The sequence below is a fragment of the Podarcis liolepis genome, assembly GCF_965112155.1.
Source record: "Podarcis liolepis genome assembly, chromosome: 15".
NCBI classification, from domain to species: domain Eukaryota; kingdom Metazoa; phylum Chordata; class Lepidosauria; order Squamata; family Lacertidae; genus Podarcis; species Podarcis liolepis.
In genome coordinates, this window is record NC_139566.1 from 23,071,285 (window position 1) to 23,095,811 (window position 24,527).

Genomic DNA, 24,527 nt, shown 5'->3' on the forward strand with positions numbered 1-24,527 from the left:
TCTTCAGTTTCAGAGCAGTGGTTTTTCCCTGACGTGTCTAAGGATGCCAAGATGTTATCCTGGCCTTGTGTATACAGAACAGGTGCTCTATCATTTATTCTACCTTGCCTTGCTCTAACCTTGCTTGCATCCAACCAACCTTGTCTCAGCCTAAGCTTAAAAGGAACCAAGTTTGCCATCAAGTCCCAAACAACTAAGCTAGGTACCAAACCTATTTCAGATGTGAGAAGATGTGTACTTCTATAAAACCCTCAACATTTTCCATTTAAAATCAGCACAAAGCAAGCAAGCTGGGCTGTGTATGTCTTACCTCTCTCTCTCTCTCTCTCTCTCTCTCTCTGTGTGTGTGTGTGTGTGTGTTTTGAAAGGGGGTAAGCAGCAATTTATACTGCACCATTCATTACTGATGCCGTGTGGTTTTATGTACACACATATATACACATATATAATCAAGAACAAAGCACCTCTGATTAAGTCTAAATTGGTCTGGCACCAAAGAGATATTGAGACAGAGCAGAAAGCCCACCAGAAATGTCAGCTCAGTGTGTTGTAGCAGTGAAAAGGGCAAATTCAGTGTAAGGGAAAGGGATTGGAGAACGGAGGTAAGCCCAAACTGGCATTTTGATGTAGAAATGTCTCCCTTGCTGTTTAATAGCCAGGGCAATCTTAGACTCCATTTGTCTCAAATTTAAGTTTCTTGGGTGATGTGGACAGATCATAACCAGGAAGAACCTCACCTTTACATCTCCCACTTCATGGAAGAGGGGTACACCTGCCTCAGTTTCAGATTTCTCCAGTAATAAGTATGTCCTGAGCCAATGCACGTGTCACACTTTTAGCTGTTCATGGGGGTAGTATCCTAGTTTTGAAAAGTCCTCTGAATGAGGCATATGTGCATTTCTCTACCTGAATACCAAGGCATATTCCTCTCTTCCCCCATCTTAAGCCTGCTTCAAGTGTGTGATGAGGAAATACTCCGTGAATACAATATTCACTGGAAGGCCTCTGACTGTAGAATTATTAGAAAGAGAAACTTCTCTCTATCCACTTTCTCCACATCATTTGTAATCTTACACACCTCTATCTTGTTGCTCCCCCCTTTGCTCCCATTTTCTCTGAACTATGTATTACCAAATGTTGCAACCTTTCCTCAGAGGGGAACTGCCCCTTGATCATCTGAGTTGTCCTTTTCTGAACCTTCTGCAGTTCTGCAATATCTTTTTTGAGCTGAGGTGACCGGAACTATGGACAATATTCCAAGTGTGGTCACAACACAGATTTGTGCAATGGAAATAAAAAACTGGCAGTTTTATTTTCAATCCCTTTCCTAATGACCCCTAGAATGGAATTCACCTTTTTCACAACTGGTTCACACTGGGTAATTGTGAGTCCAAGGTCTTGCTCCGGTTTGGATTACATCAGTGTATATGTGAGTTTGGGGTGGGGTTTTTTTTTTGTCCTAATGTGTTTCACTTTACAATGAAATGCATTTGCCATTTTAGTGCCCATTCACCCAATATGGAAAAATTGCTTCAGAGCTCCTCACAATTTATTTTAATTGTGCTGGACAATTTTGGTTATCATTAGTGGACTTGGCTATCTTGCTGCTCAGCATATCTCCAGATCAATTATGAACAAGTGAAATTGCACAGGTCCCAATGTACATCTGGGAGAACCATCAATTTTTCCCTACTCTCTGCTTTCAGTTTCCTAAAGATGCTAATGCTCCATGAAAAGGATCTCTCTTCTTATTCCATGACTGCTAAGGTTACTCAAAAGTCTTTGGTGAGCAAATTTATCAAGAGCTTTCCCCATGACTGAAACAGGCACATCCCTAGTCTATATGAAGACAACTGAATTCACACATTACTAATCTTCCTTCTTCAGATGGCTGACTGTCCCTCAGGTATAATTTTCTTTCCTGTCTCCCTTCTTAAAAAAGGTGTTAACGTTATTAATTCACGTTTCATTAAATGCTTGTATTCTGCTCTACTTTGCAAACTTTCAGCAGGCAAATGAACAAGCAGAGCCAATTAAAGAGGCTCAGCTCCCATTTAAATCAATGGGTTACGGTATCTCTGACTGTTTCTGGATTAGGACCATTATTGTAATGCACTTAAGTTTTGTGGTGCTGCAGGTTCTTGTGTGCTGCTCTTCCTTTCCTTCTTAAGGGTGCACAGAAGACAATGTATTGCTCAATGTATGTGTACTGAAGTATTAAAACTCTTCCACAAGGGAGACACCATTTTTGTACTTTCAAACAGAAACAGAAGCATCTTCTAAACCATCTCAAAATATTAGGTGTAAGACTTTTGGTTTCTCTTTGGAAGTACTGAATCAAAGGTGCCTCTAAGGTAGGGCTGCAATATCTGCAAATGGGCAATAAGTTATCTTCAGTGTACACTTAAGGTCTTCTGTCCTTCTGTTCTTGCATGCAGTGCCTTTCCCTTTGTCTTCTTATCCTCTTGGGCCCAAAGGTGGGCTGCATGGCTACCATGCCAGGATTTATAGGTGCATCACCTGACAAGAATCACCTGACAACAGACAATTTTCAAACTCTTTCAAAGAGGAAGAGAGGGACACTGTCTTCATTTCACCATTGTGCAGTTGCAATTGCTGCTGAGCGAGTCTAAAAATACTATTCCAATGGAAGTCTCAATGCTAACGCCTTCTTTTTGCCTGGGGTCACAGGCTCCTGAATGTATCCTTTCCGCTGGCCAAGTGAGACCAGGTGACAATGTGTATAGTAATGTAGGAAAACAGGAGAAGAAAGCATGCATATTTGAGCCCTCCAAGAACATACCTTCTGGGAGTGACCCAGTTCACTGTTAACCTGTTGAGGGGGAAATCCAAGCGCGGGTCTGGATTTGGGTGGAAGTTATTGAAGTTATCAAATTAGTTTGGTGGATGTGACCATTTCAACCAACATGACAACCACTTGGGGTAAGACAGATGTTCAGAACACAAGGGGGTGGTGGTGGTAGAGGAGTTACAGGCAAGGACAAAGGTATACATGCAGTGCTGAGGTGCAAAAGCAGGGGAAGAGATTAAACAGAATTTTCTTAAAAGGACAAGTCAATTCTTTGTCTCAGTGGTTTCTCCTCACTGCCATCTTCGCTTTTTTTAAAGGTACTTGCATCTTACACATATGTGTTTCACTTTCCAAACACTACCAAAAAAATGCGACCCTCCATTCATTTTCTGGGCACTATGATACACGCACTTTCAAAAAATGCGTTTCAGAAAACACTGGGAGCAGCCCTAAAGCCTGCAAAGGGCACAGAACCTCCTCCCTTCAGCTGTTTGAGAAACACCCTGCCAGTTAACTTATAGTACCTTCACAGACCTGAAGCAGCAAGAGCAATAAAGCAGAGATTGCCTGAGACTGGGGAGAGAGAGCACCAGCGAACATACCTTCTTGTGCACAACAGAGGAAGTGGAATTAATGGTGCTCTCGTCGTCATGCATCATGACCAGCTCAGAGCTGCTCTCATCCATGACCTCCTGTATGCTGTTGACACTGCTGTTCTGACTGCCTGTGCTCACAGACATGCTGGGGATAGAGTGGTTGCTGCCCAGACTGTCCATCTTCCTATTCAGGTTTGTCCCATGCTCACTCTCCTATAAGACAAGGGGCAGGAGGGTTAAAAAAAAAAAAGAGAGAGAGAGAAGTATATGCACCACAGGAGGCAAGACTCCAACACACACTTCTGCAGTGGCAAGTGTGCAGGAAGGATCGTTTTCATATTTCATTAGTAATTTTTCTCTCTCATCAGATGTGATGGTGGCATTGAGGCAGTTTGCACTGAGGAGGTACCCTTCCTAATACACGCTTTCGAGAAAATCTTTCCTGCCCACTGAATCTTTTTGTCATTCTTGCTCTTTTTAAAAAGTCTTGCGGCTACGCCACCGCACAGTGCAGTTACCCCAAAGCAAAGCTGTGTCACTGCCACACCTGAACTGAAAACCTCAGGCTTTTATTTCTTAATGCACTGTGGCCTTGTTGTGCCCCAAGAATGCTGCCTTGTCATCCCTGTGGGTTCTACACAGTGGAGTCTAAAAGCAGAGATGGCCTTCCTAGTTTGTTCTTTCAACACTGTGCATGGTGGCAACGTCTGATCAAGTCTGTAAAAGCATGTGCACAAATGTGCACCTCTGATATACATGGTTAAATTTGTGCATACAAGCACGGGCAAGACCTAAAAGAAAAGGTGATGGTGGGGAAATCCTTTTCCTAAGAGATTGCAGAGGGCAATAGCATGCAAAATTGGAAGTTGGAAAGAGGTCTACATAGTGAATATGTAGGCATGCAAGTTATTGTTATTGTTTTTTAAAACACTAATAAAATGGAGGAAGGGGAAAGGTAAGGGTTGGAATGGTGTGAGATGAGATGAGATGGAAAACACTGGACCTAACAATCATTGCTACCAATTAGGAACAACTTGGTAGGACGCCCCTCTTTTGTTAAATACAAATGTTTGCATTTAAGATATCCTCAAACAGCATCAAATAACAAACAGGTCACAGTATTGAGTACAGACCAACAAAGCCAAGAACTGGCAGTGAGGACATAACTCTTCATATTTCAAACTGCAGTATCATAGCAATTTGCTATGGGCTTTAAATGAACAGTGCTCCAGTTTTTCTTTCTTGTACTTGTTGACTATTTGAAAAATCCCAATGGTGAGGCCTAACCTTTATTGGTTTCAGAGATCTGGGATGCAGGGCCTAAAGCAGAAAAGAGGATGCTGGCAGGAATCTTTCTCTGCATTCACCACCTTGGTCCCCCCCATTTTTCTGGGAGAAAAAACGAAGGAAAAACTACAACTCTGACCCTAAAAGTACCTACCTTACTTGACATATGATGATTAGTGAGCTAGTGTATTGATTTCATTTGTAAATTTAAGATTCTTGTAGTGCCAAAAACCCCACTTTGCATTAGTTTAAGCACTCTTTGTCAAACAGTTGCATATTTTCAGAAATTGTCCTAGCTTACCTTCATTTTCAATTGCCTCCAATGGCACCATCAGGGAACCAAACCTGCAGGTTTTATTTACTAAAATCCATCACCTTCATCATCACATGTAGTAGCACTGTGATATATACCTGTATTAATCCAGGGGTGGGTGAATACCCGCAAGGGGAAACAGAACTCAATAAAATTGGGGGAAAGCAAGGGGGTACAGAGAAAGAAGGTGAATGTTCACGCAATCTTGTTTTCTTGCAGGTGAGAAATCTACTCTGCAGAAACTGCTGGTTTCAGTACTAGTATTGGAACTGGTGAATACTTAGTGCAGCCCTACATGAAACCTGGGTGTGTGTTTCTTAAAGAGTTGTCATGTGCAAGCCTGTAACAGAGAAAACAGTGCATACAAGTACAAAAAACATTACAGGTCTATAGGAAATTATATTTTAAAGAAAATGCACACAGGCAACCTTAGCTTTCCATTTCCTGCTAAGCACATAATTGTCATTTCCTCAACATATTTTGCAGAAGTTCCCTTTCTGCAAATTTCAGAAAGTTCAGCCCCCCATAAAAAACCCCTTAAAGATTATGCACATCATGTGCCACAGGGTGGGAAGGAAGTGGTGGTCACAGATGGGAGCATTTCCTCCAATATTTACAGAGCCCTGGGAAAAACGTTAACTCACAAATATATTATCTGAAGAGTGTAAACAGTTTTAAGTCGTTATGTAGCCTTAGAAAAAAAAAATGGACTTGTACAGCTGAAACAGTCACACGTGCACTGACTGCATGGGGGTGCTTTGACATGCCCAGTAAAGCTCAATTTCACATGCAGCACACAGATATTGTTTGGAGGGCTGAAGATCAATATTGTTTGGACCATTCCAAAGGTATGTCTTGGGTGAGGGCAACTCATACTAAGAAAACGGTTTATTGATGCTTCTCTGCAATCTGCCTTCCACCACTTCAGCCCTCTCTACATCCCCACCATGTGCAATATAAATCTGAGGAGGGAAGGAAGCCCTTTTCAGGCTGAGGTGATGCTCCAGCCATACAAGAGCAAAAGCCAGAGGATTCTGCCCATAGACCACTCCCCCTCCATCCTGGTAAGCAAGAGGCAGGGTTCAGAGGCACATACTATACCAGCCAGGCAAAAGTGGCTGAGGCTGTGGAAAGAGCGAGGTATAAACTGGGGAGTGACAAGAGGCAGCCAGAGCTGTCTTGAGGGCTAAGTTCAGTCCCCATGCCTGAAGTTCCCTACCATGGACATGAATTGAGGACTTGGGCATCAGTGTTTCCATTTATTTTCAAAATAAAAAAATTCCTTCCAGTAGCACCTTAAAGACCAACTAAGTTAGTTCTTGGTATGAGCTTTCGTGTGCATGCACACTTCTTCAGATACCAGAAGAAGTATCTGAAGAAGTGTGCATGCACACGAAAGCTCATACCAAGAACTAACTTAGTTGGTCTTTAAGGTGCTACTGGAAGGAATTTTTTTATTTTGACTATGGCAGACCAACACGGCTACCTATCTACTACTGGATCCATTTATTTTGTAGGCCACTCTTGAGTTTGAATGCTTGAATTGAACACCTTCACTGGCCTTTTCCTGAGGACCAAACCTCATGTTACATTAAAACATGTAATTAACCAACTGCATGCTTGTTTTTCTCTTTGCTAAAACAGCAGCCATGGAAGGCTCGATCAGGATCAGGACTACAATGTAGTAAGGAGGGTTTACCCTTCGCTTCATCATAATCTTCCTGATGCAATACAAACAAATGACATCTCCAGTGCTATAGGAGATGGGGGAAAGTGTCCTTTCCCAGTAGATTAATGATCTGGAAAGAAATGCTCTGATTGTAGCCAGATTTCAGTGACAACATGAAACTTCTCGAGGGCTGGGTTGCGTCTGGCTGTGTAGACCCACCATGGAATTGGGAGCTTTCGGGGTGTGTGGAAGTGATTCACAAGTTCCTGCTCCTGCTGCTCATCATCAATGAGTGACCTAGTATTATGAGCAAGCGTTAAGACTGACTGACTGACCCACCGTCTCCATCCATATTCTTCATAAAAGACTATAGAGTTGGTTTCCTTTAATGTTTTCAAGAAAAGACTGGCCAAGCACCTATTGGAGATGGTTTAGGTATACAACCTGGTAATGGTGCAAAGTTGGTTGGCCTTTCAGTGTTGCAGTTCTACGTTTCAGGATCTTTTGGGGGGGAGGGAGAAGTGGGGACAGAGAAGGTGCCTGCTCACAAGCAAAGCACCTATATGTTGGGCTGAGAACTAGAAAAAAATATATATAGTGGTTACTATGAGAGTCTTGGTCCAACCCTCTGCCCAGCAAACAAACCTACAAGTGTAGTTTTGGCAGCAAGAATATAAATGGAAAGTGGAAACCCTGCCTAACTTAATCACAGCACAGTAATAAGTTTGCTGACAGTTTCACCTGTAATGGGAAACAATGGTTTTTTCTATGTTTTCCACATTGACACCGCTCCTCCACAGGCAGCTGCTGGGTGACCTTGGGCCAGTCACGCTTCTTTGAAGTCTCTCAGCCCCACTCACCTCACAGAGTGTTTGTTGTGGGGGAGGAAGGGAAAGGAGAATGTTAGCCGCTTTGAGACTCCTGAAGGGGAGTGAAAGGCGGGATATCAAATCCAAACTCCTCCTCCTCCTCCTCCTCCTCCTCCTCCTCCTCCACCGCATCTTTCTAGGTTTTGTATGCCTCAGTGCATTTAGGTTTCAGTTACCTGTGAGACCGTCTACCCCGGTATATATAGACCTGTAAGATCTCTCATATCTTCTGAGAAATTCTACTCATGGAATCACACCCTACAGAATATCACAGGGTGGTGGCCTGAAAACAGGCATATTCTGCTGCCTTTCCTCTACTATGCAGTGCTCTTTCCTCTGTCATATGCAAAGCAGCCGCCATCAGTTGCTTCAGACATCTTGTAAAGGCTTATCGTTTTGCTCAGGCCTTCCCTGACCCATAAGATTTGGGTCCCAATTTATGTGCACGAATTCCCCTGAATCTCTTTTTACTTGCTCTGATGTTTTTATACTATTTTATTCATTTTAGGCTGCATTTTTGTTTTAATGCATTTTGCTTTTATGTTGTACACAGCCTAGAAGATTTTAAAATGGTAAGCAGTTTAGAAATGCTCCAAAATTAAATATATATATATAAACGTTAGGCCATGGCTTGCTTGCTTTGGTGCTGAATTTATAAACAGAGCCTGGCCATTAAATGGTGTATGGCAAAATTTACTTCTATACTCAGGACCGCTATCTTGATAATTAAATGGCCTAAGGTTGAACTTCCCTAGTATAGGCTTCCCAAGAGCCTTATCAACTCCCTAAAACTTTTGTTTTAGAAGGTGTTTAATTCTGTGCTGGGCCAAGTTAAAATGCTCCTACTATTGCATATCCAAATTTAAACTTCTGCCTTTTCAAATTAAGGCCACGAAAGTAACTTAACTCACAAACACACGCAAAGCTATCATCATTGTTGAAAGCACCCCTGGAATCAAGTAGCAACTAAATGTGTTCTCTTAGCAACACTGCTAAGAGTGTTACTGCTAAGAGTGTAACACTGCTAATACTGAATGATTTTTTTGCCCAATTCCTCTACTTTGGGGGCTCATCCTTCTTACTAGATTTCAGAATTTTCTTTGAGAGCAGAGGTACTTTTATTCAATAGCAGCAATGGCCTGTTTCGTCAGCTGGGGAGTCAGGAGGCCCAAGGTTATGACATCACCAAGTGGGCTCAGCCTCAGAAAAACCTAGCCCCTCACAGTCTAAAGAATTTGACAGCCACTTCTCCCCCAGCCTGGAGAAACTCTTAGCACTGGAAAATGGGCAGATTGCTTCAGAGTCTCCCTTTCCTCCATGAGAAGGGAGCAGAAGCAGACCGTAGGCTAACAGTTGCCCATTTTTGTTCTACAGCCAAGGGCAGGACACCTGTTTCATCCTGAGGGTTGCGCTGGCTCATGGGCAACCTTCCAGGCACTGAATGCCAGAGCAAAAAAGTGAGCAGAGCAACAGATGTGACTCTGACAGCAGGCTACATCCTAGCCACACAAAAACCTGAGGCTTTTGACCTACACCTTTCTCCATCCAGGTGCAAAAGAAGTATCATCATCATTCAAGGACACATTCTAGTCCGACAAAGATGCAACAAAGAGATGGTGAGGGGTGTGGGTCCAGGAAATAGTTCCAAGGGCCAATAAGACAAGGACTGCATTCAGCCACCAGGCCTAAGGTCCCCCACATTCTGTCCAATGTAGGCAAGCAGGGGCCATTGCCTCAAAATACAGCGAGTCGAGTAAGATCAGGAGAATGGGCCTGTGGTGACTCAAACACCAGATGGAGCTTAGGAGCTCTCGCCATGCTTTTGCCCATGGCCTGACCAGTTTAAGGACATAAGAGACCACTAGATCAGGCCAGTGGTCCATCTGGTGCAGCATCCTGCTCTCACAGTCGCAAACCAGAAGTCCCCATGGGAAGCCCTCAAGCACAACAGGACTCTCCCCTCCTGCAACATCCAACAACTGGTGTTGAGAAACAATACAGCGTCTGACAGTTTAGCAGAGACCATGATATATCTTCTTTGGATATTTCCCACTTAACCAACTTCCAGTCTCATCTGCAGAGTTATCAATCTACTTATCTGGCCCCCAGTCTGTTGGACCCATCCTTCAATATACACTTTAGCCTGCCTTGGTCTTGCATGGTTTTCTCAATTGTTGAGAATAAAGGTGGTTAGGGGGTCTGCTACCTCCTCAGATTAATGGGTGAGGCTTCAAATTATTCTTTTTCCATAGACCTGGTGGCACACTCCACCCTCTTCAGACACTTAATTTCAGAAACCTAGAGGAAAATATCATGGCCCAGAAATAAGATACAATTGATTCCTGTTCACAACAAAATTCAGCAAGTCATGCCTGTGAAAAGGGGGTTGGGGAGGGCCATGTGTGGTACAAGGGTCATTATTACCAATCACCGGTATAGATAAACTTGATACCTCCTCCTCTTCCTGAGACTCATTCAGAGGGCCATTGTGGGCCTCTTGGAAAAGGATTTTCTTCATTTTCCGGTACTGAAGGTTATCCAGTTCTCGCACAGCGTCCTTCGTTCTTTGAATCAAGTCTATTAGAACCCGGGGCGGTCGCTCACAGCGAACAAACTCATGCTGGTTTTAGAAGGAGACAGAAGCACTCTAGGTCAGAAAAGGTAAAACCCCACAAAAACGACACACGTGTTCTCAGCAAAATAAAAAATATATATTTAAAATAAATAAAAATAAAAATTGTGCACATTGCGAAGGTCACCTTTTTATATTTCAGTTAAGAACATTAAATTGGAGTGACTAACTGTGGTTGAAAAATAAAGTTCCTTTTTTAAAAAAAGTGATACCCCATATTTTTAAAAGAAGTGTGTTCAGGGTAGATGGCATTATGGTGAGCTTTCCTGCACACCTGAATTCCAGCAATAAATAATAGTGCCCCCCCCTGTTTTCAAAAAGGAAGTGGCTGTACAATAAAATAAAAAAGAAGGCAAAGCTCCCCAAGGAGGCACAAATAATTCCCAGAATTTCTCAATTGCCACTATGACCTTTCCCAGCCCACTTACAGTGAGTATCATTAAGACATACTAATTGGAGACCAATCAGCTCCAATAGACCACCCTTCACGACAGCCCTTTACAGCACCACTGGCACATTAAGTTAAATGACAACCAGGGATCTCAGTTATGCAGAGTGGATCCACAACCATGCAGTGCTGACTGGGGAAGCACTTTGCTACTGAGCAGTAAAGTGGATATGCTGGATCCCATAAGTCACCCCTTAGTCCTCCAATCTATCCTCACCTGCAACTCATCTCTAGCACCATGGCACATACTTGCCTTCTCTCCCTCTAAACTCATCTCCAACCTTAAACAACTTCAACCTGTTTATTGGTAGTTGCAGCAAAACTGCCATTATTATTATTATTTTTTAAAGTGTTTCTGGGGGCGCACCTGAGGGTTAAGCGAGAAGGCAACTGCTCTCTAAAACAACCCCCCCCAACCTGGTGCCCTCCATAGGTTTTGGAGCACATTTCCAATCAGCCCAGCTAATAATGGTCAGGGGGACGGGAGTCATAGTCCAAAGAAGCGGCGGGCATCAGGCCGAGGAAGGCTATACCAAGGAATTCCGAATATGCAAGTTGGGCGTTTCCCTGCACAGCACCTACCAGACCCAAATCAAGCCACACGGAAACTGTCCTTGATTTCCCTCTTCACACTACAGAAAGTTCACACATAGCCCAACAGAAATCCGAAAAGTTACCCGCAATAGTTCTGCCGACGATGGTCTTTCCTGAGGTATTTTCTGCAAGCAGTAATCAACAAATCCCCTAAAAGAGTTCGTCCTGAGTATAGGAACAGAGAAGACATGAGAATAAATTTAGATTTGGGGAGGTAAGGGGAAAGCAAGACAAAGAAAGCCATCAAGCCTGTCACCCCGCCATCACAAGTTATACTCAGTACAGTCAAGTGTGGTGCAACAGATAAAAGGAATACGGGATTTCAGGTGTGAGAAACACAGGTTTAAATCACTGGGCAGCCAGGAGGTTTTAGTGGGCAGTTGCAGGCAAACAACCGTCAGCCTAATCTAATCTCTCTCATGGGGGCTTTTGAAAGAAAAAATGAACTGTATTCTGAAGTCCTGAATAGTACAGGAAAAAGTTTCCTTCTAAATGCCAATTTAAAAGCGCACAGTCTCCGGCGCAGTTTTTGGTAGCCTGAGTGGCTTTCCAATGTTATAGCTGCCACACAGAATAGCTACCGTGGGGAAGCTTGCAGAGCACATGGTGCAACTGAAGCATCAGCCCCAAGCAGAAGCTCTTGTATTAAGACCCTGCTACCTGACCTCTCCCAAGCACAAGGTGAGGTCACAATATTGATAGCACACAGATCTTTAAAAGCTGTCGGATAAAGGCAGTAAATGACAAAACATGCCAATCTGACCCACAGCATGGTATTCATCTCAGATGCATTCAGCTTGCTGTACAAATTTTTATTAGTATTAAGATGGAGGTCCAAATATTCCCAGAGAGACACTCCACACTATGTGCAGCAATTGCATGGCAAGTTATTTGGAAACACTCATTCGGTTTCAGAATGGAAAGGCAGAACTTTGAGCACAAGACATTTCATTGTAACTGACAATTACACAAAGAGACATCATGGACAACAGGCAAGTACATTTCCTGGAAAATGGACAACATTTGCAACATTCTGGAGCAAATTATAATATATGGTTATATGTCTTTTACTTTTTGTTGTAATGTGTGTGGGTTGTTATTGTTTTAAGTTTAACTGGGGTGGCTAATTTTTTTCAGCCCAAGGCCAGAGGTGGGTGTGACCACAAACACACACAGCTCCCACCCCACAGCTGATCCATCACTCTGGTGACCAAGGAGCAGGCAATTTATATCCCTATCAGGGCTCTGTCCACCTCTGTGCTGGGTCTTCCTTAATTTCCTTGATCTCTTTGCTGCTACCCTGAGGGGGATGAAACAGGACTCTGAGCTACGGGTTAGCATATACATTGTGGATTAACATATTTGCATTTTCTCCTTCAATTGAATGAAGTGGCAATTTGAATTTGCCACAGGTGCACTATTTCTTACAGTCAACATGTAAAATGAACAATAGATGTGGCCCACAGGGGTGCAGCACAGCTGAGTGGTACAGAACATGCCGTCCCCACAGAAGGTCCTGGTTCCATATGTGTTGTCTCCAGTTAAAAGAATTGTGTAGCAAATGACAGGCAGTGATCCATTCACCTTAAGGGATCAGCCTCCACTGGACAGAATATAGTTTTCTGGGGGCTCATCAGCCTGCGCACACATAAAGGTAAAGGTATAGGGACCCCTGACCATTAGGTCCAGTCATGGCCGACTCTGGGGTTGCGGCGCTCATCTCGCGTTATTGGCCGAGTGAGCCGGCGTACAGCTTCCGGGTCATGTGGCCAGTATGACTAAGCTGCTTCTGGCGAACCAGAGCAGTGCACGGAAATGCTGTTTACCTTCCCGCTGGAGCGGTACCTATTTATCTACTTGCACTTTGATGTGCTTTTGAACTGCTAGTTTGGCAGGAGCAGGGACCGAGCAACGGGAGCTCACCCTGTCGCAGGGATTCAAACCGCCGACCTTCTGATCGGCAAGCCCTAGGCTCTGTGGTTTAACCCACAGCGCCACCCGCGTCCCATATGCATACATACACTGGAATTTTAATATACGATTCCATCGTTCATGATCCACGCATTTGCTGCAGGAAACATCAATTTGAGGCAAGCATGACTGGCACATAAAATGTGAAGACACCAAGCGGTGTTTCCTCCACATTTTCATCAACACTTTATCCACAGGCTCGCATTCATTGTCACATACCAGGCAGGAACAGGATCTCATCTTTCAAACCAGAAGAAATGGTGGCTGGGGGGCAGCCATTCCACCAACGGGGAAGATGGGGAGCAGAGCTCACTCCCTCAGCTCTGCTATGACAGGCCAGCTCCCCTCCCTCAAGTTTCACTTGGAAACAAGCCATTCCATCAAACTGCCTCAGCAGGCAAGTTGGGAAGTAGGGCTAATACCATCAGATTTACTGAAAGCCTGGCTCCATTGGGCACCTCCTGGTCCTGCAACCTGGTCACTCTAAGAACAACCGTTTAAGTAACAGTGCCTGAGTTTGATCTCTCCCCATCCCACTCTTCCTCCCTTTCCCTTTTCCCTTGTGAGTCATGCTTTTCCAGATTGTAAACCTGCAGGGGCAGGGACTGCCTTGTTTTAATTGTTGAGTCACTCTGGGAGCCTTTTTTGGCTAAGGAGTAGGGTACGTGTGCTCTAAACAAACAAACAAACAAACAAACAAACAAACAAATAAGGATCTTCAAAACCAGGAGTAGACTGCAGATGGCATCTCTTACCATTCATTTGACTGTAGGGTAGGGGAGTCGTTCTGGGCTATGTGATATAAGGCACTCATAGCATTCATATTGAAGAGGGGTGGTTTCCGTTCCGCTGCAAGGAGAGGGAAAGGAAGTAGTGAGAAAAAATAGAGTACATAAGTCCAATGGCACCCAGGAATACAATTTTGTTGAAATACGGCATCCTTTCATAAAAGACTTTGGCAAATTAACGATTGATCTGTTCTGGAGGGTAGAGCAGGGAGGGTTGGGATTTTGTTTTTGTATATATTTTTTGATATGATGAAAAGTTCGCCTATTTATGTATTGCCCAGACTCGTCAGTAATGGGGATAGCACGGGTTTTTTTAGCCTCTATCCTTAGCTTATGTGCAGAAGCTGGGGATAGACATAAGTAAGTGCAGGTAAGGAATATGAACAAAAAGAAATTGTACCAAGGTAATATATTTAAAAAATATATCGAGTGAAGTTTAATTCTGTGATCTGTATAGATGCTATATGCATACAGTTCCTTAATTCTCTGTTCTTTTCCATCTATAAGACACTCCCCTTTTTGGGGGGACTCAAATTTAAGAAAATGGGGGGCGAGAGAGATGGCTCAGAGTTGAGTTTTTTTGAGGATTGCCAGAGTTTTACAGCTTGAGGGGGGGTTTGCCAAAAATCACTCACACACAGCATCAACGCTGACAATCACCAGCAGCTGACAATCGCCCACTTGCCACAGAGACAGCCAATGGCAAACAGACCCTTCACCAGCATTAAAAATTCTTACCCGGCTGAGAAAAGCCGTCCGCTGGCAATCGCGCGTGTCCCAGAACAGCCGCCGCCAATCACGGCAGCGACAGCCAATCAACAGCAGTGTTTGTTGCAGAAGCCAATCACCAACCCAATTAGAGAAGCAGCAGCCAATCCAGAGCATCCCTTCTAGCAGCTCCTGCTTATAGCTGCAGCCAATCACCCGTCCACCCCATTCACTATCTATGTATAAGACGAGGCAAGTTTTTGAACATAATTTTAGAGTAAAAAAACCTTGTCTTATAAATGGAAAAGTACGGTATATAATTTATTTATTGGGCTTCCATCAGTCATAGATATAAACCATGCAGGGACTCCTGCCTACTGATAGTACCACTCATGTACCCCTGCTACCACCTTTGCTGCTGAGATTTCACTAAGTATTGCCCACACAACCCTTTGAGACCGTACTCCAGGTGTGCCTGTCTTTCAAAGCCAAGAAGGCAGCAACCTGGGACAGGGCCTTTTTTACAGCAGCACCGTGTGAGCCTGTGGAATTCCTTCTGTCCAATTCTTGTTTCTTCTTCTATTTTTTATAGATAGACACAGGGGCCTCCCTACCATAAAAGCGCAGCAGAATATGAACAAATTAAGGACTACAGTAAAAATGAACACTTCGTAGAATAAAATGAGATGCAATGCTAAAACAACCTCAAGATTAAAAAAAATCAAGAACAAAAATAAAGAAGTGAAGAAGAAAATCCTGTTTTGAGCTCTGAGGTTTAAGGGCCATAGAAACAAAGACTTAAAAGATATGGGAAAATAAAGAAGCATTTGGTGCTATCTATCTATCTATCTATCTATCTATCTATCTATCTGAATTGGACTCCCAGAAATAGACTGGGAGAGTCAGTGAAGCTGATAAAATGCTGGCACCATAGGTTCAGAGGGGCCTATCCAATTTAGCAGTTTCATAGCCATATTCTGCACCAACTGACGTTTCTGGTCAGTTCTCAAAAGAAGCCCTACACATAACACAGTAATTCCAAAAGGAATGTTTTCAGGCATCAATACATTTTATTTTTTTTACTTTCCCAGGCACTTGTGATACTTCAGTTTTATTTTGGTCTGTTCTAATACTCCTCCTGATTGTCATTACATTGTTGTAGGTTGTGACATTTTTCCTTTCCTTTACTGGACTGTGCTTTTTGTTTGCTTTCATTTTTGGAACCTTACTGTGGAATTTTTCCAAGTTGAAAGGTAAGGTATATTTTTGCTTTAACCGATAAAACAAATAAGCCCCTCTTAAGCTGTAAGGTATATATTTTGCTGTGTGTGGGGGGGGGGTTGTTTAAAGAGAAACTGAAGTTCTAGAGAAAGAAAGTTGTGTGTTTTGCTTTGAGATTTTGGTGTACTGAATGTTTTTATTTTATTTCTGGTCTACTGACTGTAATAAATAATAATAAATGATGATGATGATGATGATGATGATGATGATAATAATAATAATAATAATAATAATAATAATAATAATAATAATAATGCCATCTATGTGACTGGGTTGCCCCAGCTACCCTGGGTGGTTTCCATCAAATTAATGGTGAACAAAGTACGTTGTGTGCCCACACCAATGGCAGGACACACATGTGGTCCTGAAACCTCTCTCCTGACATAGCGGACAACTAATTTATAAAAAAAATCTTGTATACAGCAATTCCATTAAAAATATCAAAGTGTTTGCAACAAATATCTATGCAATAAAAACCATGTAAAGATCTGAAGTCATACAATTACAGAAAATGTTTTATCTCAATTGTTTGCTTAAGCCTGGCAGCATAGAGATGTTTTCAGCAAACCTTTACAGGTTAAAATGCATGGCGCCTGATGAATCCCTATTGGAAGAGCATTCCATAGGTCTGGGCTGATGACCCTAAAAGTTTGGCGAAAACCCTGTTTATATCCTGCTTATATTTGTTTTTTTCCTGATCATAGTCAGGATCGAGAGAGCTTTGCAATAATTAGCTAACCAAGCAACTCACAAATTTTGCAGCCAGACAATCTGCAAAATGCAACAAGCAAACCTAAACTGTACAAAGGAAGTAAATTAGCATATTTGGTATAATTTACAAAGCATGGGGAGGAGGCAAGCAGCTCTGCAGCTTCCCCAAAGCTCCAGCCTCTAATGATAACTGCTACAAGTCTTTTTAAGACGCTTCTCCAGCTTCCAAGAATTTACCAAGGACTGGATATTGATTGCACAGAAAGTAAGCAGAGTTACTCAAGATGTTAAATTCTACAACTCGCATCAAAGTACATGTGCCCACAGTGTGAGTGCAGAAGCCATTTTGCCCCCAATTATAATTTCCATCGTTCAGAACTCTGTTTGCTCTGGCTACTGTAGCAAAATGACTAGCTTTACTTCCCTGTCTTAGTCTCCACACCCCCAGAAACTACAGAAATGCCACAGTATAATCATAGATGGCCACTTGAGAGCCCATGGGCTGAATCTGACTCCTGGAAACCCTATTGAATCGAAGTGTGGAAGAAATAGGTTGCCTGTTTCATTTGGTGCTGAGAATCTTTACAAGGTATCAGAGAGGTTGAAGATATATGGCAGCCAAGTTACTCACCTAACTCTATGCATGTGATTCCAAGAGACCAAACATCTACCTTTCCATCATACTGTCCTTCATCCATAGCTAGGATTACTTCAGGGGCCATCCTACCATGCAGGGATACAAAGAGAGCCGATTACGCAACACAAAAGCAAAAAGACACACACCACAAGGGGTGGGGTACAATTTCCCCCCACACCCTCCAAGTTATCATCACCAGCACAACCCCGGAACTTAAAATAATCAGCATGGAGCAAAACTAAGCCATGCTGGGGGGGAAATAACACTAGCCTTCTTAGGAAAAAAATAAAAACTTCCTCCAGAGGTGATGGTAAGGGAGTATGAGAAGAGCAAAACAAAGGAGAAAGAAAAAGGACAACCTAATGAGTCTGCAACATGCTGGCAGATGGGCGACCCACACCAACCTCAGTGGCATTGTACCTGGAGTCAGCCAGCAGGGGCTGAAAGGGTCCTAAGGCATCAATTTCAGTCTCACCAGAGACGGTGAGTTTTCCCATTGATACACCAACAGTGTTTTCCTGGAGATGCTCAGCCTGGGAGTGCAGCTATGAAAGAAACAAGGGGATCTGGAGCACAGTGGGGAAAGGCGGGGTCTAAGATAAAAAAGGGGGGTAACAAGGCAAGACAGCAGGGAAATCCACACTAGGGACACAACTACACTGCTGGCTTTGGAGAGGGAATACATACATACACACATACACATACACATAGAATGCACACATAGAGCTCCTGCAGTCTATGTGCCCCGCAACCCAAACACAGCTTCATGGAGTTGCTTAATATTTATCTATGCAAGAGGTGTCCTTGGTTAGATTCTAGTTTTGCAGACAATTAACAAAGCAAGAGATGGAGAGCAGAAAGTCACCTGGACCAGGGCCGGATTTAGGTTTGATGAGGCCCTAAGCTACTGAAGGTAATGGGGCCCTTTATATGCCCAGCTGTCCTTTGTCAACAACAAATTGTCGCTGTTTTTTGTGTTGAATATATGCTATATGGTAATTTATGGACCTAATAGGTATCTAAAGCCTTTTGCACGTAACAAAATACATATTTTATCAAAGTAATTGTTGAACTGAAATACAATTAAGAAGAAGTATATTAACAGTGAAATATAATTAAGAATATGTATATTAATAGTGAAATGATTATTAAGCTCTAACGTAAAATCCACATCCAGTTTTTTTCTCCTTTAAATTTTTTGGGGGCCCCCAAGAGAGTGGGGCCCTAAGCTTTAGCTTGTTTAGCTTATACGTAAATCCGGCACTGACCTGGACACATTCCAAGGGACAAGAAAACCCCAACTCTAACAGTCCCCAGCCAAGTGGAGGTGCCCATGTAACTGAGAGTTGCCTCATTTGCATGTCACTGTTGGGCTTAACTATGACTTAAAAGATGAACGTGTGGCATGCAGGTGCACGAGGAGAAAATTTCAGCTGCTTTTGCTCTTCCGTTGTTCCTATGATATCAGGAGGTAAGCTTTGTTTTGGCTTAGAGTTACATCTGTGCCTGGGCTCATGGTTCGTCTCTCCCCAAACAAACCAGGATCTGTAAACCAATAAGAAACTTTGCTTACAGCTCATGGTTTGCTTGTGGCTCTCCAAACCATGAGTCTGGATTCAGGCATAACACGAAGCCAAAACACGGCTTAATTATTGGTAGCACAGGAGCAGAGAAGGAGCAAAGTGGACATGGTTTTCTCCCCATGCACCAGCATACTGGGATTTCACCTTTAAAGAATAGTTAAGCTTAGCTGTGGTTTCAAGTGATACATGAACTGGGCCAGGGCAGAGTAGAGGATAAGAACTGAGCTGCAAAATCAGGAATTCCCCTGTGTAAACTTCGCCTCTATCATGAAGTCACTAGGGCTTTAGGCAAGCCACTCTTAGCCTCTTTTAGCATCTACACTTTGGAGATGAAGATACTGGGCCAGCTGGCAGCATATGGAGCATTTTGAACATACCAATAGTTATTATACTTTTAACCCCTTATTTCCTCTTCCAGGCACCCAAAACAGTTTTGATATCCTGCAAATTTAGAACATTCAAAATGCAGAGAGAGCTTATTTCAGAAGATTCAGTCCAGAAAAGCCTACCACCCAAAACAGAGATAGGGACACCATGGCCCTCCAGATGTTGTTAGACTGTTGCTCACATCATCCAACACCTGGCAGGTCCCCAGTGTCTGATTTTACTCTGGCAGGATTGAGTCCCATCACTCTGGTGCTACAGCCAAAAGGCTTTGCTCTCAACACACAGAAGCTGCCTCATGGGCAGATGGAGCCTGGAGCAGCAGAGCCTTTCCCACATAGAGGAAACCCTACAAAGAAAGGCAAGGCTGTGGTTCCAGGTTGTAGATTTAGCTGCCACTAAGAGCAGAAGAGTGGGTACAGGCACAGGGCAAGCAGAAGGCACCATCTATTGGAAGGTCAAAGCTGGTAGATGTGAACCAGCAGCACTGTAAGCAATGAAGTTTGTGCTGGAGAAATTTCTGGGAGATTTCCCCATGTATGAGACAAGGGAGATCATAAAGGTACTGATTTCGCTATTGTGGAGGAAGTGGCTTCAATAGTCTTGCAGACACCTGTAGTCTTGTAACACCTGTAAGAGCCCGTGACAACTGCATGAGTGTTATTCCCCCTGTGCTCATTGTTTGAAACAGTTGCTGCGCTTCTCTCTGAAAATGCATTTCCCTAGCAACTCAAAATTGAGTAGCACATTGTATGGTAGAGGTTTTTTTGGGGGGGGAAATGTTTATCTAAAAGACCAGGATTGTAGTTACAAACTGGATCCGTGTGTGTGTGTGTGTGTGTGTGTGTGAGAGAGAGAGAGAGAGAGAGAGAGAGAGAGAGAGAGAATACAGAGTCTCACACACATATAAAGCATCCCACAAAAGACTAAACAGAAAGTTGCACTCCAGTTTCACTTACCAGTAAGGTGTCCCCACAAAGGAATTGGCAGGAGAGGCTATGGATGCGGACCCAAAATCAGCTAGCTTCACCTGACCTGGCTCAGTTAGGAGAATGTTTCCTGCTTTAATATCCCTTTTGAATAGAAGAAGAAAACCACAATCGTTGTTTCAAAGGGAGTTTCTGTTTAATACGAAATAAACACCCTGCAGCTCAGAGGTCTGTTTTCAGTGCTTCTCATCCAGCCCCCAAACCAAGGACACTCTTCCTTTACTGAAGCTTTATTGAACCTTTATTGGTGCCAAGGTGAGATACAGGCAACAGGCAACCCCAAATAACTGGCAGAGCTGCAGCCAATTTTTCTTCTTAGGCAGTTTATCGTAAGCTGTCTGGACACAGGCAAACAGTGAGCTGCATGAGAGGAAAACTCTTTGGTTCTATGAGAACAGATGGATTACCACATCCTCTAGCATGGAAGAGTTTAGGCTGAGATTAGTTTGATAGGTGACAGAACATTAGCCTTTGTACAAACTGGTGGGAAACTAGAGCAAGGCTCAGGAAATCTAATATAGTACGGCTGGAAATTTAAAGAGGAAATCAAAATAGGGCACTGTTGAATGGGGCATCTCTACTAATCTATGGGTTCAATTCTGTTCGTATTGACAATTTATGTATTACATGTATAGTGCAAGGCCCCTGCAAACATCAGTTAGCAAGATGCCATCAGCTCACAACGAAATCAGGCTACAAGTAGTACCAATGTGTTGCCCTTCAGATGTTGCTGGACTCCCGTAAGCTCTGATCTTTGAACACTCTTGATGGGAATGATAGGAAGCTGGAATCTAACAACATCTGAAGGGTACCATGTTGGCTACCTCTGATTTAGTGCACACAATCCTCAATATGTTATTAAAATCCCTTTTTCGTTTTGATTCTATAAATTCTGGAACAAATCACCTTGTTGATTCAGGTTTTCTCAACCTACATAAAATAATACATGGCTCTATATATCCAGCAAAAATAAATAAATCTGTGAGTCACATTTCCTTTTGCATAATAACTTTGTAGTCTGCTAACTATACTATTAATAATAATAATAATAATAATAATAATAATTATTATTATTATTATTATTATTATTATTATTATTATTATTATTATTACCAGGGCTCTTCACAATGTATTACGTTATTTTTTTAGAACTGCTTACAATGGAACAGAACAACATAAATTCAGTAAAATATTGCTTTAGATGTGTTTGTTTTGCTAGTGATGTATTTTCATTTTTTCTTGTTCTCATTTGTTCATTGTAAACTTTCTGAGAGTGGTGAAACTGAAGGGCAGGGTATAATTTCTTTTTTTAAAAAGGGGGCTTATAATATTGTGGGATATAATAATAATAATAATAATAATAATAATAATAATAATAATAAAATCAGGACTTTGCAATGTGCAAAAATGATATGAAGCCCAGTCCCATGGAAAACATCCATAAGCAGAGCACTAGAAACTAGGCAGCCCTCTTCCTGTTGCCAACTACTTAACAACTGAAGGTGGGTCCACCAAGGGAAGGGCCTTGGAAGACGACTTTAACTTTGAGCAGATTTGCGTAGGAGAAAGTGGCCTTGTAGATATGTATGTCCCAAGCTGTATAGGGTTTTAAACCTTGGAGGTGAATCAGTGGCCAACGAAAGTTACTAATGAATTGCCAAGATGCACTCCCAATTCAGCTGGCCCCAGTCAGCAGCCGTATTTTGGACCAACTGGAGTAGCTTTCAAAGCTATATAAAGCGAAGTGGTAGTCTGCTCTGGATGTTACCAGTGATCAAACAACAGCAGCTGCCTTTCTTTGGCCAGGAGGGGTCACCGCTGGCACACCAACCTCAGCTTATGAAAGGTGCTTCATGCTACAGATACCTCTTGGGTATCCAAAGACAAAACCTGTATCTATATGTGCTCCCAGATAGTGAGTACAATCCTTTGTTAGGGAAGGAGGCAAACAAACCCATTTGAAGCAGTCTGAATACCACGTCCCCCAATCAGATGAATCAAGGCAAAGAAAAGCAGTGATTCATAAAATAAAATAAAAGAATTGCATGCTTTTACCTATGTATCTTAAAATGAGAATGCAGGTAGGCCAGCCCCTGCAAGGCACCATCGGTAATGGCAGCAATCTCCACTTCCTGAAGTGGCTTCTTGTGAACTGGATGGGGGGGGGGGAGGGAAAGAAAAATTGGACACAAAAAAAAAGAGTTTTATGCAATGCTAGGGTAGGAAGGACTGTATATATACTATTGGTAGCAGAGCAATAGGGTCAACACAAACAAAAAACCTCTTCTAAGCAGGAGGACAAATACCTGAGATGGTGATCAAAGCAGAAGCAACTGAAAAACAGACCTCTTGTATCCCCCGCCATTGTTTTCCTGCTTACAATCATCTCTCCTCTGACTCTGCCAGCCTCAGTTGCCCAAACTGTTTCTGAAACAAGTCCACCCATTCTCCCTGATGCGCCTTATGCCTGGAACTCCCTCCTAGAACACCAATGTTGTGCCATATCTCTTCCATCAAGCTTTCCCCCCGAAACCGACCCAGGTGTAGAAATGAAATGAACTTTGCTTCACCCTCCCTTCACATGTTTCCCTCATCATATTTTGTACACCTATCTCCACTGCAAGAAAGAAAGAGATCAGGGCAGAAAACCAGAGCGATTTTCTCCGTACGATTTTCTTGCAACTGTAGTTACTTGTGAAATTTAAATGTGCAAGCACACCTACCTAGGATAAGAGTTAGCGGCTCCTGGGCTAAATCTGGCCTATTGAATGGTGCAATTTGGCTTCCTGGCTGCCAGTCTAAGAGACAAAGTATGCCTATGAATGTGCAGGATATGTGGCAATGGAATTGGGAAGCAGGCCACAGGAAGGAGGGAGAACAGGGCCTGTAATCCTTCCTCCTCTCCGTAGCTGGTGCCCAGGCTCACCTCTCTCCAATTTTGTATTTGCTTTCCACCACAGTAAATTCCTAACCAAGAACCAAGGAAATGAGAATACAAGTGATGGATTGACATACTTGGCTTACTTTAACCCAACTGCATGCAGACCCAGGATTGTGATCCTAATACTGGAATACTGAAAAGCAACAGCCAGTCAGATGTGATGCATCACACGTGATAGATACCATTCATATATTAAACAGGAAAGAATTAGACTGAACTGTGAATCACCTATGAAATGCTCTGTAGGGAAGGTAACTGCCACCACTAAAAGCAAAGCTATGCTGTCAAAGAAGCATGGTAGGAATATTTCAAGGCTTACCTTCCAACAAATCTGAAGCAGATCCTAAGCAGTACTCCATTACTAACTGCAAGAAGCAGAAATAAATGCAGCCATTAAAATAGAGAAGGAATGATAATTCACCAAGCAATATAAGAGTGTAGTGTAAGGGGTGTATCTACACTGAGGACTGTGAAGCCTGGGAAATTTTTTGTGCAATGTGATGTTTTTCATATGAAGTCTCAGCACGACAATTTCCTCAAGCTACAATTCCCAGGATTGTTTGGGCGAAAGCTGTGACAGCTAAAACGGTTTACAACAACTTTAAGTTTGCAATGTATTACGCCAAGAGTTTGCAGTGCTCCAGAAAACTGAGAGTTCCAGTTTTAGCAAGATTGAGAGCTGCTCCAAGATATATATGTTAATTTTGGTATGCAATGGCTACAGTAGCCAACTCTCACCCCCCCCCATCCCTTGTACAGTATCAGGCTTCAAGCAGGTGAAGTCAACAGAACATGACAATTTACTTACCATTATTGGGGATTATGAGGTCAACACACAGTGGGACCAAGGCCGGAATTAGGAATTGATCATAGAGTTAGCAGAAAGCATATGAGTATTGTACTATGAGGCTGCACAGAGAATGCTCCATATTTGAGCGTTCCCCCCCAATACACACACCTTCAAAAAGCTTCAGTTTTGCCTTCTCCCCCACATGTTGTATTTCTATGTGCTGAAATCTTTCCATTCACATAGAACATTCAAATGTGCACCAAATCACCTGTAGCCTAAAGTGGTACTGACAGGTCAGGGAAAGTTTCCCATGTGACTTGAGGGCTGTTTAATCTGGCCCCCAGAGAACGAAATCCCTCCATAGGCAATTCACAACAGCTGGAGTTTTTTTGTTATATGTAAACATATAGGAGGGGGGCATCAGTCTGGATGATGCCCTAAATCCATTCCAGTTTTTGGGATCCTGCATCCAGTGAGGGTTAGAATCTAAGTGGAATAGGTTGCTGAACTGGTCAGCAATGTTT

At 42.8% G+C, this 24,527-nt stretch overlaps 1 protein-coding gene across 5 annotated transcripts in view; it reads right to left on the bottom strand.

The window, feature by feature from the left end:
* TAOK3 (TAO kinase 3) overlaps positions 1–24,527 on the bottom strand; it is a 116,675-nt gene that overhangs the window by 51,681 nt on the left and 40,467 nt on the right. For 2 of the 5 annotated variants that reach the window (XM_083478535.1, XM_083478536.1), the window contains exons 6-13: positions 23,533–23,578; positions 22,328–22,424; positions 20,243–20,356; positions 17,311–17,402; positions 13,947–14,040; positions 11,304–11,385; positions 9,999–10,166; positions 3,415–3,621 (exon numbers count right to left, since the gene is read on the bottom strand). In XM_083478535.1, coding sequence (XP_083334661.1) covers positions 3,415–3,621; positions 9,999–10,166; positions 11,304–11,385; positions 13,947–14,040; positions 17,311–17,402; positions 20,243–20,356; positions 22,328–22,424; positions 23,533–23,578 — 900 coding nt within the window. Of the gene's footprint in view, positions 1–3,414; positions 3,622–4,996; positions 5,988–9,998; positions 10,167–11,303; positions 11,386–13,946; positions 14,041–17,310; positions 17,403–17,736; positions 17,862–20,242; positions 20,357–22,327; positions 22,425–23,532; positions 23,579–24,527 lie in introns of those variants that run through there. The other 3 variants (XM_083478538.1, XM_083478537.1, XM_083478539.1) reach the window with 3 other exon arrangements.